Source organism: Oxyura jamaicensis, chromosome 4 (assembly GCF_011077185.1).
Source record: "Oxyura jamaicensis isolate SHBP4307 breed ruddy duck chromosome 4, BPBGC_Ojam_1.0, whole genome shotgun sequence".
NCBI classification, from domain to species: domain Eukaryota; kingdom Metazoa; phylum Chordata; class Aves; order Anseriformes; family Anatidae; genus Oxyura; species Oxyura jamaicensis.
The window spans coordinates 71,983,497-72,000,707 of record NC_048896.1 but is presented as its reverse complement, the minus strand read 5'-3'; the positions used below and the strand labels follow the sequence as shown (position 1 = coordinate 72,000,707).

The following is a 17,211-nucleotide window of genomic DNA, read 5'->3' as shown; positions in this document are numbered from 1 at the left end:
CAATGACATCCAGTGCAAGCAAAGTCACATCTGATCAGACTTAATTTTACCAAAGCACATTTTAATCTAAAAACATTGAAAAAACTGTTTATAGACTGACTGCTTTATATTTTTTTTCTGAATCAGTTCAAGTCTGACAATTTGGAAGTTGCATATAAAAATAAATTTACAGGGCAGAGTAATTTTCATCCATTGCCTGACCTCTGCAGTTTGTGGAATTGTGCAGTATCTACTGATTTCACTAGATTAAGTTTTCCTTTATATTTCAGGGAATTAAAAGAAGCATTTATTTTTCTCATCAATAAATACAACTGCCACAATCTGAAAGACCAAAATTTATTCTCGTCCTCTGCTGAGTTGCTGCATACCATGTTTGCCGCTATTTTCTACCACTGAACAAGCTTCTTAAAAAAAAAAATCTTCCCAGATAAAGCTTAAGGATCTGCCTGCCAGATTATCTTTAGCCAACATCCTGCAGCTGGAATTTCTCATATCAGAAATACTGTAAGAATAAGCCCACAGAGACACAGAAACAAGATGCACTATCTTCTGCTAATCTACTTGATGAAGCTGCCTGGTTGATTTACGACAAACGCTGGCACATGGATCGATGACGGAGGCAAAGCCTCCAGAGGCTCCACGCGATGCCTTGGCCACCACCGAGCAATGTTGATAAGCTGGGCACTGAATTGGGCTGCTCGTAGTATGACTGCAGAAAATGTCAGTGTGAACCTTTCATGAGATACCACCTCCCCTCCCGAGCCCAAGCAAACAAGCAGCACCAGGAGGTGCATGCAGAGAGGAGCATCCTGACCTCTTGCTGGCCGTCACCTTGCGAGCCAGGCCAGGCTCTGCAAGAGGCACAGCCAGCACCATCCTCTCTCAATCAGGAATAAAGGTGGGAAGAAGAGAAGCAACAACAGAGGCGAAAAAAGAAGAAAAACAAATGGCAAAGGACAGGTTTTGAGTCTCAAGATCAGAAGTTGCTGCCAGCCCAGGATTAAGTGAAGAGCTGGAAAATGTTTGAATGCAAGGAAATGCTTAAATATACAGAAGAAAGCCTAAATTGCTTGCACAGCAGAACAGCTTAAGGAAAAAGAAAGGTAGCCTGTCCCTCCTCCTTTATACGGGACACAAAGCACATCTTCATTCCCAAAGGAAGCCCATCCCAACTTTCTATTTAAAAACTTCAAGGGAATGCAGTTTCTTCCTGTACTGCTTCTGAATGAGGTGAAGCAAACAACAGAAACACAAAGCAGCTCCCAGCTAGGGCTTTCTACTAAATTGCTGCATAGTGTCTGTGCTGAATAAAAGTATCCACACCTGAGATCTGCCATCTGCACCTTCACTGCCTTTGCTCAGAGGTTGGAGAGGAGCAGAGCTCAGCCCTAGACTTCCACATTTGCCAGAGCATCTGTGCTTCCTTGTAAACAGGCTTTACCTCTCTGCTTACTTCCGAAATGTGTATTAATATTTCTAGTTTTTTTTGGTGGCTGATGGTCCTTTCTTCCTATCGAGAGCTCTGCTTTACATCTTGATCAAAACCAAACATCCAAAAGCATCAGCACATGCAATAAGCAGAGTATGTCTCCTCTCAGCCCTACAACATTGTCTGTTTGGAGGGCCCTAAGGCATCTGGGTGTGGAAACTGACTTCTGAGAAGCCTGCGAGGCTAGCGGCTGCTTGCAGTTTGCCCAGAGATGGTCATTACATAGATGTAAAAAGCACTTCACTTTACAGATGTACAAACTGCACCCCTAACGACCTGAGCAGCAACAACTATCATCACTTTCTTTAAGCTAAAAAGCAAACAAAAATAGATAAGCAGACCAAGAACTACAGAGTCGATGCATACTGTAGCTAGAGCAGATCAACTCCACTAACTTACCATACCCTGGTTTTACTCATTTAGAAGAAAAATATTGGACCCTGGCAAAGAACTGAGAATAACAAGGATATTAGCAAAATTTAGGCGCTTTAAGACGGCACTGAAGTAGGTAGAGGATCTGTCACAGCAATTCATTAACGATTCTAGCTTGCTTACTATTTAAATAAATCAGTCTCAGCTGCATACTTCTGATATATATAAACACAGCTATAGATAAAGATTAATACACTTTCCCCAGCATAACATGCTGAACAGGAAAAAGCCCCAATTTTCTAAGCATCATAATAATATAAATAACACTATTACTTGAATGGCTTCTATTGATGTTTCCAATCATGTCATAAACCTTACAGAGCTGGAAGAAGGGGAGAGAAAATGTCATTACAAACAGAAACAACATTAGTTCATGACTGAATTTCCTTTAAATGAAATAAGAGTTTTTTGCATCAAATAATCTATAGGAATCGTTTTTTAAAAGCTGAATTAGAGTTTATTCAAAAAGGCACCGTTAAAAAGAAATGAAAGTCCTTGCTCTTTTTCATTTTTAAGTGCAGAATGAAAGCAAAAAATGGGCCTGGGAAGAAGAAGAAATAGAAAGTTTCATATATTTGCATAGCAGAATCTTTTAGAGGGCATCTGACCTTGAAGTACTTCTGACATGGCTCACGGGGCGTCAGCAATGCATCAGGAAATAGATTATAATTTCAAATCTGAAAAGAGGGATCATGTAAGAATTAAAACCAAAGGAAAACACAAAATAAGTATTTAAGTATTCTAAACAAGCCCTGATAATATAACAGTAATGATCTACTGAGCTTTCAAAGATATTTGACAATCTAAGTATGGGAGACACTAGTCTACAACTAACAAGAGCAAGTAATTAAAACTAACATAGACATCATTTTTCTTAACGTATGGTTTATTAAGAGCAGAAGTTCAACAATATTTTCCAGTTCTATACAACATACTGCAGCAAAAACATCATCAGGTTAGCAAAGCCAATTTGTTCCCTCCCCCCCCCTCCCCCCCCAATTACTCTACTATAGCTTACTCGTGAAACTACACCAGCACTGGTAAAATAAACCCAGCAGTAAGGCATTTTCACATGAACAACTTGCAGAATGAGAGCCAGCAGATGAAACCAGTAAGTATATCCTGCAGGGCAGATCCAACTGCAGGGAATCACTAAAAGCCAACTAGGCAGCTGCCTCCTGTACAGGATCCTTTCATGGCCATCCTTTTGGACGTAAGCCACTTCTGCTGTAGTCTCTGGTTTGGATGCAAGCGATGCATACGCTGGAAGCCAAGGCATTTGTGTGCACCTATGAGTACTGCTGCTGTCATGTCAAGGGAATGTAGGAAAGAAATAATACAAACCTTATCATAAAGTAGATTTCCCTTCTGCAAGGCTATCTGCTGAAGACAAAATGTTTAATGACAGAATCAAGCTGTGGGGCTATGCCTACAGGTCCTGCAGACTACACCTCATTAAAGCCTAAGCAGGTGGAGGGAATGGTTCCAGCTTGGCACTAGCTAATCCCCCAGCTTCAAAGGGTAAATGCCAATGTTAAAACATTAATTCACAATTAAGTATCCTAGCACAGTCTTCTCACATCTCCATTTTTCTTACATTAGAACCAGCTAAATGGTAATAAACAGATTTCAGCTGAAAACCTCCTAATGAAGTCTAGACTTACATTAATGCAGCTGCAATCAGAATGGAGACTAAAAGACTCAAATCAAGTGTCACTACGCTCCCTTTAGCCCACATACCGACACAAATTCCAGGGGATATTAAACACTTTCAGAAGGGAAAAAGGCTTGGATGAAGTGCTGTGGTAAACGACAGCAACCAAGGGTGTTCCTACAGCCAGTGGCATCTTCCCATGTCTCCCTCCAGCAGTGACATCTCTGCTGGACCAAGCCTGGAAGCTGGAGAGAGAAAGCTCAGCAAAGCCAGCAAAGCAAGCTCAGCCCTGGACTCTGAAAGAGGGCAGAGCAGTTTGGGGAACACAGGAGCAGGAAAGGAGCAGGGTTGCAAGCAGCTTGCACGTGTGCCCTCACACTCATCTGCAGACTTCTCCACACGAAACTGAGTCACTGAGGATGAGAGGTGTCTCTCGAGACCACTTAGTCCACCCCCACTGCTCAAGCAGGGCATCACCACTGACTTCTCCACCCACCCGGGCTCTGCCCTCACACTGCAACAAAATCACCTCCCCGACCTGCTTGCTAATGCAGCTTCTCCCACTTCCAGCCCCTTCTGCCCACGTAGCCCCACAGAAACCAGCGACCAGCTTCCCCTCCTGGCTCCCGTTTCCCCAAGCGGCCGCCTGCCAGCCTCTGCTGCCACATAATTACATTTCTCCCTTTAGAGCTAACCACGCTGCCAACTGACTGCAACAGCCCAGCAGCAGGGTTGTGCTCTCCTGATTATTAATGGAATCCCATAATGTTGATCTGCCTTTCAATAAGGCATTTATGGAAAAGGCAACTTAAGGTCCTGCAAGGCGTTCTGGTGCTTCGGTGGAGCACACCCTCTCGTTTGCCATTTTTTCCTTCCTCTTTCCCATCCTTCCAGTCCAATTCCTCATCGAGCAAGAAGCAAGGTACAAAATATCTCACAAAACAAATTCTAGCAGCTACAAAGGGAAAAAAAAAATCAAGAAGAAATATGCTAAATATATTGCTTCTTTCCTTATAATTTCATTAAGGTTGATGCATGTAGATGAGCGGTACAGATTTGACTACGACAAACGCCGTGCTGCCGACCACCTGGGCCATCTCACGCTGCCCGGAGAGTCCTTCAGCCAAGTGACCCACGGGGAAACAAGGAGCAGCGCTGCCATTTACAGGAGGCGTAACCACGACATGCCATCGGGATTAAGCCAGCATTTACTAAGGGGAAAAACAAGGTACCAAGTCTTCTCCAAATTAGATTTTCTTCCCTTAATCAGATTTTCACCCTCTATGCAGAATGGATAAGTCTGGCAAGCAAAACCAGGGTTGTCACGGCAAGGAGACGGAGCGTGTTTTATCTTTTGGCTACTGGAAAGCAAAGATATTAAGACCTTCTGCCATTTGATCCATGAATTTACAGACATTTACTAACTAAACCTCAGCCTTTTTTTTCCATCATCTTTGTGTAAATTAAGCTCACGAGCCTTAGTCTCTCTCTTTTTTTTTTTTATTATTATTACAGGTATTAACCACTCAAGCTCTGCAAATAAAGATCATACCTCAGACTTCCTGTTAATTACAAACAAATCTACATGCTTCACTCTAAGGAAGAGGCATACACTTAATTTTCTCTTATAGAGACTGAGACAAACTCAGAAATAGCAACTTAAGTTTCTGCAGTTGAGACCAATAAAGTAAGAAGGACTTGGTCTTCTAAATCCCACAACTTCAGTCTCAAGTGCCTCCCCCACATATTTACTGATTCTGAAGGTAAATACTATGTAATCAGACCTGATCAGAATTATGAAAACCAAAGTAACCAAAATGCCATGCAGGACAGGCAGCCTATCCTGGTACTTAATAAAATACCAGAAGGAAATCGGTGGTCACAGATTTGGCACATAAAATGACAGACTGATTCAGGCTGAATGCAGACCAGGGAATTTTGAGCCTCCACATAAATTTAACTTAGATCACCTGACAACCCCTAAACCACGAAGCAGATCTATTAAAGAGATGATTGATTCCTGACCAGGGTTAAAGAAGCTGGCAGGATCCACCACAACACCGGTGTTCCACCTGGTTGTGACGACACCAACTCAGCAGCACCAGCCTCTTGGGTCAGAAGGCACAGGCAGCAGAAGTAGAGAAAAGATTTAGCACAGGTGACAGCATTATTAACAGAAGGAGCAAAAAAAATGTTAACTGACCCCCCTGTCAGATGTGATGGATGAGCTGAGTTCCAGCACAGCATCTGTGCTGAACAATAAAAAAATTATGATTGTTATTACCCACCTCTCACACATCTTGACTGCGAGCCTGCTGTTTGCAGTTTGCAAACACTTTACTATTCCCACAAAGCCTACAAAACATACTGCATATGCCTGAGCACAAACAGCTTCTCCAGGAACAACTAACTGTATATACACGAACGCAGACAGCTCAGGTTCGCTTTTTAAAAGAATATATTTTAACAATTAAGTTCCTGGTGGCCTGGAATCAGCATTTCACCTGCAACAAACTTCAGTTGCCCTCTGAATTACATATAATAAATTTATGGCTAGTTACACATTAAGCTCTTATAAGGTTATCCAGAAATGTTTTTGCCCTCAAATTACCCAGACTGGCAGTAATAGTTCTGAGCCAGCAATTACCTCATAGCTGATAACTCAAAATACATTTGAAAGAGCATGGTACACCTGCACTGTTTTCTTCTTACTATAAGATTGTACTTAATGTCAAGCTGGGCTCTACAAACGTAAATCTGAAAACTAAGTGGGACAATCTTTCAGAAAACTCTCTACAACTCTGTATGGAAGAAAATGAAATGCATATATTTTTAGACTCAATATAAAGAATCAAACCCCCCTAATTTCATTTATTCATGGTGTTTGCAGATCATTTCAAATTGCTAACAGTAAATTGAAGCAAGTGAGCAAAAAAGAGTACAAGTCTTAGTAAAAGAATAGAGAATTAAAACCCACTGCCAGGTTTTGTAAAAGGAGATGATCAGTGTTATTAAGGAGAAGGAACTACAGATTTTGCACACTGACAAAAGTCACTTTGTTCCGCATATTTTAAAACCATTTTGTATCTAACCTAAGCAAGGTGATTGTATGTACACATCTGCTAAAACCGTCTTAAAGTTGGACCTATACATCCTACCCACATATCCCTTGTTCCCAGCAATGGAATAAGATGTATTTCAGAGCAGAGGATGCATCAAACCAGAAATCACGTCCACGTTTTTAGTTAGTAATTTGTTCTTCCATTAAAAGCCGAACTAAAATACGGCTCATTACACAAAGAACAATTTCAGCCACACTTAAAATTTGCCAGTACTACTACGCATTGTCTTCAACCAAACCTTAATGGGACAAACAAGAAATACTTCACCAGACGGAAACAGTTTATATACCAATTGCTGCAGTACTGCTTAAGCTGACAGACAGCTGCGAGAAGATTAAGAGGCCCATGCCCTATAGTAACTCCCCTAAGTGTTATTATGGTACTAGAATATAGAGGTAACTTTAATTTTGGCCTACTGAAGCAAGTAAAGTTCCTTGAGAATGCTGCTATACTACAATGAGGAACTTTTACCCATAGAGCTCTTATATAAAACAAAAGGGAATGCTTATAAATAAAATCAATGCTTTATTGCACGCCTATTTTCTTTATGGTCCCCATAAACTAAACAGATCAATCCATAATAAAGTGGAAGGAGAACATAAAAAAAAGCAATGGCACTTACTGACATTTATGTTCCTCTAAAGTGTGGCTGAAAGCGCGTTCAGTTTCAACAAACTTGGCTGTGAAAGTCCTCAAATAAGTGGAAAAGAACAAGCTGCTAGCATTACTGGCCTGGATTTCAGCAGGGAATCTTAGGGGCTCAATGTGCTAGCTAAAACACTCTGCTCCTTTCTCTTACGCTGTCACCACCTACGACTTGGACCTTCATGAGGTGCTTTTACACTAAGGGAACCAAAGTTCCCGTGAAAGGAGACAAGCACACAACACAGCCCCATGAAGTGGTGGTTGTCCATGAATGTCCCGCAGCGCTTCTAGGAAACCTTCAGCTTCAGGGCACTCTTCTCCAGTTTTACTGTTGAGAAGAAGTGGACCTGTCAGGGACGTGATGTATTGCAGTGACCTGCAAGTATTTAACTGTGGTAAGAAATAAAAAGAAGTGACAATATGCATCCATGGTTTGTAAAAGGTTTTTCTCCACAGGCTCCAAGTCAGCTGGCAAAGGAAGTCAGCACTACAGACTTAACCTCTTATCTGTGGGATTCAGCACCTGTCCTCAGGCTTTGCCAGGGTTTCCCAAGGGACCGTGATGAAGCTGTCACACAAGACTCCACAGAGCTTCCTAGGAAAGGTAGAAACCTAAACAAGAGAGGCTCTAAGGGGGAGAGCAGTGTATGTGCCATTGGGTACCTTTGCAAGTTGTACTCCATGAATTGTATTCCTGCCTTTTCCTCATCTAAGATAATAATTGTTTTATGCAGCTTGTCAGCAACTTTATGAAAACTGCACCTCCTGAGCATGACCCGAGCAGTGCTGATACCCAAGTCTCACACTAAGATCTCTTTACACCGAGGTCTGGAAAGGCCAGAAGATACAGGACAGGAAACTGCAGATCAAATCAAAGAGCTGCTCAGGGTGACTTACACAAGGCAGATGTGGTGCTGTCTTCTGCAGAAGGAAAGGACGAAGACGGAGCTGCAGGCACAAGCAGGTCCCTTCCAGCAAGTGCCAGCGTGGGACTGTACCTCCGCCCTGGCATACTCCAAAGGTCAGCGAGTACCGAAACTACCTCCCAGAAATTCCTGCATTTCCTTGCTTCTCATGTCTTCTGAAAACATGAGGGCTTGCTTTTGTTTTTATAGCCCTCTCAGAAAATACAACTGCTGTGCATTTAATCCTAATTTAAACCCTGCTCAAGCCTTTGAGGGCAGGCAGGGCAGCAAAATGGAACTGAAACCAATTCCAGTTTCTCAGAAATTCTTTGCTTCAGCTTCAGTATCGTACACACCACTACAAGTAACTAATACAAATTAATTATTCTGGGGATAGACTATGCATAGACATCACATCAGAAAGCTGTATCAGATGTACAGAAGCCTTTTATTCTGTGCACAGAACCAAAATTTTAGCCAATGTAAAAGAAAATTCGAGGCTATCTAAACAACACAACTCTTGTGTTTCCAGGAGGGTTGCTGCAGCCTGTGCAGAAAAGTGGTTTTTACAAACAAATATTAGAAAAGATAAAAATATGAATGAAGCTTACAAAAAATTCATGAAGGAGAAGTCTGTTTACAAAACCTAGCTTCTTGGTAGCTGGAGAATTTCCACATTGTTAAGTCTGTAATTTTCATACAAAAAGCACAGAAAAAAAACACCACCACCAAAACAGCACACAAGGGAGGCTCCCTGTTGTGTGCGAAGTCAAGACAAGCAGTGTTAAGCAGAGACAAGGAAACACCTAAGACTACATTTTCTTCATGGTAGTAATCAAGAGACATCACTTCTCTTTAATTACACATTTAAAAAGTCTAAACTAGCAGGCACCTGTTAAATTCTTCACTTTCAATTTTACATTTTAAACATCTTGCTTCTTCTATACCTTCAGCATCTGTATTTCAAATATATTTCCTAGCACTGGACTTCAAATAAGCTGTTTCCTATTTAAAACTGTTATGTTTCCTTGCATATAAAAACTTCTGCTACTTTCCTAAGATTACGCAGTATGACGTTTACTAAATTTATGAAATAATTCAATAAAGCAGTCAGTGTCATAAACGGCTGAAAGGTCATCTTACCACCAAAGGTGGTACCATACAACTGACATACTCCTCCACACACACCTAGTTCTTCCCCTCACAGACTTTATTTATTTACAGAAAGGTGGTCATCTATATACATAGGTACAGACAAAAGAAAAGTCAGAGACAAAGGCTTAAGACCACATCAAATCCTTAACAGTATGTCATGAAGATCAGAAAATGAGGGTAAAGCAATTCCATTATTTGCAACTACTGTGATGCCTGAAATACAATAACTGAGATGCTGCAATTACTCATTACTTACACAATAAAAACAAAAGGAAAATGATGTATTTTGCCAGTACTTTCACTAGGATCTAATCTGCTACCAGAGATGTAGTTTCCAAAGACTGGGCAATGTTGGATGCCCAAAGCCCTTATTATGCTAGGCACCAGGAAGTCACACAAATTATACCGTAGCAAAAGCAAAAAAAAAGAAAGTAAATTTCCGGGCTTAGAGACCGCGACAGGTTAAGGGAAGGGAAAACTTTGATAAACTAAAGAATAAAGCAACCATGAAGTAGATGTTTTGATATCCCTGTCCTCAGACAGGAGCTCTGGCATCAGTTGTTCCTGACACAAATCTCTGACTTGGCAGATGACAGAACAGTCATCACAAATAGAACAGTTCAGTTGGAAGGGACTTTCAAGGATCATCCAGTCCAACCGCCTGACTGCTTTGGGGCTAAAAGTTAAAACATATTATTGAGGGCTTTATCCAAGTGCCTCTTGCACACTGACAGGCACGGGGTATCAACCACTTTGCTAGGAAGCCCATCCAGTGTTTAACCGCCCACGAGGAACCCGGAGAAGAACCCCACGTTCCCCAGGTAAACAATTCCAGTTCTTCACTGTCTGCAGCTATCAAACTAACTAGACAACAGGAAAAACATCCTAGGTTCTTCTGGCAATAATGTAATGCCCGTTACTTGTTCTGTCTAGGTAGAAATGGGAAACACTCAACTACCTACCATTACAAAGGATCATTTTAAAGCTGAGCTTCAAGCCTGGGCTGGGACACAGATATCACGTCTTCCAGGATACATGGAGAGACCAGACTTGAAGACCAGTTCCTAGATATAACATCAAGTGATTCAAACAGATCAGTGCCATCCTGCACAACTGCCAGAGACATATCAAAGCTTTAACAGCCATTTCTTCCCCCCGTTCTAGCACTGACAATATCCCAACGTTAATATCCAAGACAAACTCTTCGAAAAAGTACCATCTAAAATGTCAAATGAACCATTTTAACATATTCCTTCATGACACCTATGACTAGTCTGCAGCAGAGAGTAAACATGTTTTCCAAGATTTAGCCTTGGGCTTAAGAAAAGCTCCACAAAGTCAAGTTCTGCATACTGGACCTCACTCACCATCAGCTCCACCTTCTTGATGGCAAAGGATCCCCTAGGAAGCCCCGCTTTTGCAGAAGACAGCCTTCAGTACAAGATAATGTAATATAATCCAGGATGATACAATTCAGAGAAAATACAGTGTGAACGATATTGACCTCAAACACATAAATAGTCAAAACTGGTGCTGTTAGTTGCGGTTATAAGCAATTAAAGCAATAGTGCACTGTGACATTTTAGGATAGGCTCAAGCTGTCTGTTAACTTGAAGGTATGTGCTGCTAAAAACTTGGGATGGGAGTGAGAAGGAATAGCAGCTAAACTTTTGAACCCTGTAATAAATGAAGTTGGAGACCCTGAACACAAAACACAGCACAGGGCAGTAGGCTTGGTCAAGTCAAACTGTAAGGGTTTTTTGTTGTTTTATTTATTTATTTACTTATTTATTCCGAAGTCCTTAAAAATGCCTTTGCAGTTTGAATAATCAATATACTTACCACTTGGGTATACACACAGGAGAGCTGCACGTATCGATTAGAGGGCGTCAGCATCCTTTTACAAGTACTATTTCAAAAAATTATAAACTTAGCAGTCTTCAAAATTAATAAAGTGACAAATAAATTAGACCAAGTGCATACGTACATGAGCTGCTTGGCCGATAGTGAGCCCCCGGGTACCGCCTGCCCATAGTGCCAGTCAGCACATTACCGCACGCCGTCAGCTGCTCCCCCAGTACGGATCGAAACGCTTAGCTAGGGGAGGAGAAAAAAACAAGTGAAGATTTAGTGCAACAGCTGTATCTTTTTCATTAAAATGCTAATGACCCCTACAAATTTCAGGATAACTACGTTTATAAATTATTCATGGTCATGTTGTCAGAGTAGATGAACTGTTGTGCTATACATGCAGCATAAATTTATTATTAGTGCTTGGCCTCCATTAATAAGCTTACATAAATTTTAAGGCACACAGAAGTCTCAGGTCATAGAGCAGTTTAATTTGGCCCACAATACCAACAGAAAAACAAACACTGAAAAAGAGAGAGTCTGCTTTTAGCTTTAAATACAGGCAGCCAGCAGGTGAGACTAAACATCATCATCTTCATTTTTGTGAAGCAATCAGTAAGCAACAGGTTTGTGATCAGATCGCTATGGAAGCAAAACTTATCCATGCAACATAAGGGTAATTGCTTCAAATCTGTCTCTAAAACCATTACTGGCTTTACATGAATGCAGTCTTATATTACTGCAGCAGTTTTCTTTAAGTATCAAAACCTCCAAGTGACCAAGAATTGTACAACACACATCAGGGTCAGCCTGGAATAACAAATTACAAATTCAAAATCTTAATTGAAATGATACCATACCTGTCAAATATCAAGTGTAAAATCTTTTAGCCTAAAAACAAGAAGTCCCATTGTTTCCATCCTTAGTGCAAGATTTAGTACAAAATCTGAAAGTTAATTTCCAGCTTTCCCCTATTCTCAGACTACCTGAATAACCCTCACGTTCCCAGATGTCTCCCAATACCCATCAACCACATGATTTATAAAGATACTTTTAGTTTGATTTCATTCTCTCCCTTCCAGCTGTTGCTCTGTATCAGCTTCAGTTGGCCCAAATCCAGCCCCCTGCGTTTCCCCACTTTTTCCTCCTGCTGCCATTAGAATCCCTGTGCTTCTCTGGTGAGCCTGTCCAGGAGCCAACACAGCTGAAAACCCCACAAAAAGATGTATTTCAGCCATATCAGGTCCTGGACTGGCTCAATGGGGTTGCAGTAGCATTGGTACTCAGGGAGGGCAAGTGCAGCAAATGGGGTCGTGGCAGCCCTGTGCTGAAAGTGACTTAAAATGCAGTAGTACATCATTACCACCCCTGTGGATTAATTCTGAAATACAGACCCCTGCAAGGCTGTGTATTTGACAGTGCAAAAAAAAACAGGTAAAGACCTCCGTTATTTGCCAAATCAATGTTGACAAAGTGTGTCCTGTTTAACTTTCCTTCATGGAGAAAGTCTGGTAAATCGGTGAGCCCGTACACTTAGATCTGAAAAAGGGAATTCTGGCTGTTAAGATGAAAAGTCAGCAGTAAACAATACAATGAAGGTGTACACTTTTCTAATACAGTAACACTTACTAAATTATAGTAAACATCTACATTTGAGACACTGCATTCCTTCTCTCCTTTGCAGGGCAGCATTGGAGGGGACCGTCTGCATTATATCATAAAATAAATAAATTCCCAATCCCCATAACTATGCTCTTAAATAGCTGGATTACACTAGAATAAGGTTTTTCCTAAAGAAGGATGGCCACGATGGGAACAAATTGCTCTTAGGAGAGGCCAGGAAGGGACACAGATGTACAACTGTTTTAAAATATGACATTTTAATAATCCCCAAATGTCTGAAAAAGACAACATGAAGACACATTCACAGTAAAGCAGAGGTTTCATTAGTTTCTGTATAAAATGAGAATGGCAGAAATTTACAACCTGGATGAAAGCCTACCTATCAGAAGTCAATTTGGAAACAAGCGCCACCCAGACAGGGTAATTCAACTGCCCTGGAAAACAACAGATACTGGCTGGACTGTACGTACCAGCAGGAACACACCAGAATTAAGATAAATGAAGAAGCAGCTTGGCTTTTTGTTCTTTTTTCAAGAATTATCTTTGAATTGTGAGCAGAACAAACATGCCTTTCAAAGTAGGATATACACAGATCTGTTTATTCAATGTACACAACCTAGATAACCACAACTGCACACAAAGCTGAGGGAAGCCTAAGTGTACCTAATGCAGCAGGTCAGGTCTTCACAATATTCGTTTTTAATCTGCCCCCTCCCCCCCCCCTTTTTTTTTTAACAGCTGTTTCTTTTGTTTTACTCTACTGCAAAAAAAAACAAACAACACATTACAAATTATGCTTAATAGTGATTTTTACATCACTGTAGTTAAAAAGAAAAAACAACATACACACACACACACACACACAAATGCACACGTAGTCTAATGATTTTTCTCCAATAAGTGTTTTGATTTGACTCTGCCTGAAGAATTATTTTTTGTCCTTTCTTGATGATCTTCCATGATTTCTCCCTGAGGTGAAGGCACGGAGGAGCCCCGCACTGCGAGCACTTAGAGGCAGCCACCACACAAAGCCTGGACAGCACCATTTCATCCCCACCACCTGAAACCAGTGTCCACCTCACCTGATGCCCTCACATTTCTGATAGCTGCAGTGCCAGACCTTAGAGCCACTAGTCATCATGTGTAAATGGGGGCATAAATCACCTTGCAAAGAAGTCTGCTCTGCCTTTCTGCTGAGGCTGTCACCTTCCTAAATCATTTTCTTTACAGGGCTTGTCGCAGCTCTTCCAATTTTCTTAGTGTTTGTAACTGCTGCATAATAGTTTCATTTTACTTAAATGAATCTGACGTTAGTGAAAAAATAAACAATTCTGTTTTTTCTCTTTTGTTTTAAATATGTATCCAAGAGTTATGTCCAAACACTGGGTGGATAAGATCAAGCTTGCTTCACTTAATTCTGTAGCACAAACAACTCATAATCCAACCTCCATACATTTAAAAGTCTTTAAACCTTTTTTACACTTCACTTTGTTCATGTATGCTGCTGCTTATGAGAGTATTAAATGGCCAGTTGACTCTTTCACCTCCCCAGGATCCTCTCCATCAATATTTGCTATAAATTACTTCTGCATTCAAACAATCTACAAGGTTCTGGTGGCCAGTGCATATGTACAATAGGTTGCCAGCAGATGCCCAAGAAAAAGGATATGAAAAAAGACAAAAGACTGCTAATTACCTACGGAAGTCACCCAAGCGTGACCGACTCCACCAAGAACAGCCACACACAGCAGGGAAGGGAAAACGGCATTGCATGGCGCTTCTCAAGGGACGCCTACTCAAACAACTAAATCACATTCCAGGGCTCTCTGGGTGATATTCTGACAAAATGCACCGTCCTTCCTTTCAAGTATGGCTTTGGATACCAGGAAATAATTCTGCTAGGGGATGTGTAAGGGGAATGCCTTCCATAAAAATAATAAAGAAATAAATAATAATAAAACCCACAGCTTTCCCAGCCAGCTGCTTTTCAATCTGCCAGCACGCAGGGCTCAGAGGGCAGTGACTACGGCGTGTGTGCACGCAGACCTCGTTGCATGGAGAAATCATCATCAGCTACCACAGATCTTCCAGCAACGACTAAAACGAGAGGGTTACAATATTTGGGGTTACAATGCCAATTCCTGAATCTCATTTGCACCAAGATCAGAGAAAAGCGTTTTTCAGAGCTGTCTGGCAGTAATTCCGCGTGAGAAGGTGTTCCTTTCTTCTGAAGCTGCAGATGCCACTGTGCTTTTGTTTTCCACGGGAAGCTTTTCAGCCACAACCGGGACTTCTGTTACAGCATTTCAGCACTACTCTCCACCTTTTTCCTGTATATTGTAGGAACGAACACAACGTTGCTGCTGTCCTTCTAAGAACGGATGCAAAACTTGGAAGCAGAGAGAATAACAGTACTAGAAACATCAGAAAATGTCTTAATTTCTATGCTTGCCAGCTCTCAATTAACTAATGGGATGAGCTACAATTTCTTTCTCCAAACCGATCCATCTGCTAAACCCAAAATGTTCATTAACTGCTAAAATGGGAAAACAAGGCCCAAACGACCGCATTTTTCATTTTGCTGGTATCCTCCATTAAGTACCAAAACACAGCAAAGAGAATGACTGCATTTTATTACTCAAGACAACCTCCCAGTTCACCCACCTTACCCATTCGCAGCCATGTTCTCTACGTGGCTCTCGCTGCATTCCACCCTTCCAAGGGGAGCAGGGAGCTTTTGTAAACCAAAACTAAAAATGGTTTCTTTAAACAGCTCCTTCTGAGCAGTTGTGCCACTACCAGCCACCACAGATACCTTCTGCAACTTCCCTTATCGCTGTCCCAAGCAGCCTCCACTCTTTTTCTACCTTTGAAATGAAACACCAAAATAAAGCCACAAGAATTCTGTTCAATTCTTATTACTCATTCCTCCTGTCAGAGTTTCAACTCCTATTGCTACTTAAGTTGGCGCATTACATCCCCAGTCTGCCATGCAGCAGAGCCCCAGCGCTGGCTGTTGCTGCTGCCTGGGGACCTGGTGGTGGCAAATGCCCAAACAAATGCAGTGGAGGTTGTGTTTCAAAACCCCAAGGCAGGGATTCTTCTCAAAAAAGTGGAGCCCTATCACATACTAATCCATACGGATTACATTTATCACATATACACCCATACAGATATATACGCACACAACAGGCTAAAATACAATTTATAAATCACAGCAGAGGACTGATGTTGAAACAAAAGTATTTTAACAAAGTATTATTGTACTTGTGGCAACGGAAGGCTGTAAGACATTAGCACAGGCTTTCTTCATACTTGATTTTGATCTCACACATAGGAACTTCAGCTGCCCAGACAAGCCCGGGCAGCTTCTTGCAGTGTATTTTTCTAAGACCGTAAAAAAAAAGACAACTTAGGGAATGGACAATTATCAAAGGTACTGAAAAACTTTGATGAATGGAGGGAAGCACAAAATGTTTACCTCAGAGGTTATAAGACTGAACTCAAAGAAAGGTCCCAACAAATGGTTCAGTGTAGGCAAACTAGGAACTTCTGGTCATCCTGTGCCACAATCAGAGGAGAAAGGAAATAAAGGCTATAGAAAAGGGTTGAAAGTATTGGATGATAAAAGAATTGCTATTCGTGTTATCATTAATGGCTTTGTCATAAAAGGTGTTAGTGAAATCTGCTGGTGGCACAAATATGGAAGCTCTTCTGCAAGGAGAAAGATGCAATCACCAAAAGGAAAGCTGAAGCCTGAGCAAGGAACATAACAGAAAAGTAATGAAGTGAAATAACAGAGCACAAGGTCAGTCATTCAGGGAATTGCTAAGAAATTCTGCTATCAGTGCTGGGCCATGATGCAAGTGTTTGAAAATGATGGAAGAAAGAGACCCAGGTACATCAGCAGGGCACTGACCTACGCTGTTTCCAGCGCGATGCATTCACGAGGAAGGAAAATGTGCTGTCAGGTTCCAGCCCCCTGCAGAGCATTTGTACAAGGTAATGCCCAGACCTCATCCAAGCAGCGCAGTAGCATCTGGTCTCTCACACACTGGAGTGATTAATGGAAAACATGGGAAATTGGAAGATAATCAAGGTAACAGATTTTTGTCTTGTACAAGGATATTAGGAGTTTGGCTTACAGCAAAATGACGGCTGAGAGAAGCAACAAAAAAACTGTAATGTTGGCACAAGAAGAAAGCGCACCTAAAGCAGTCATTACTAAATTTAGGTTGGAAATTAGAACACAGCTAACATCAGAGAGATGTGGTCCAAGAACAGGCTTCTGAAGGGTGTAATAATTAGCTAACAATAAGCTAATGGAGCTTCATC

At 41.3% G+C, this 17,211-nt stretch overlaps 1 protein-coding gene across 11 annotated transcripts in view; it reads right to left on the bottom strand.

Annotated features, from left to right (window-relative positions):
- Positions 1 to 17,211, bottom strand: part of APBB2 (amyloid beta precursor protein binding family B member 2) — a 171,408-nt gene that overhangs the window by 94,230 nt on the left and 59,967 nt on the right. For 6 of the 11 annotated variants that reach the window (XM_035326500.1, XM_035326502.1, XM_035326505.1 and 3 more), the window contains exons 4-5: positions 11,390 to 11,499; positions 2,530 to 2,598 (exon numbers count right to left, since the gene is read on the bottom strand). In XM_035326500.1, the coding sequence (XP_035182391.1) occupies positions 2,530 to 2,548 (19 nt within the window). In that variant the 5' untranslated portion in view covers positions 2,549 to 2,598; positions 11,390 to 11,499. The remainder of the gene's footprint in view (positions 1 to 2,529; positions 2,599 to 11,389; positions 11,500 to 17,211) is intronic. The other 5 variants (XM_035326495.1, XM_035326499.1, XM_035326504.1 and 2 more) reach the window with 1 other exon arrangement.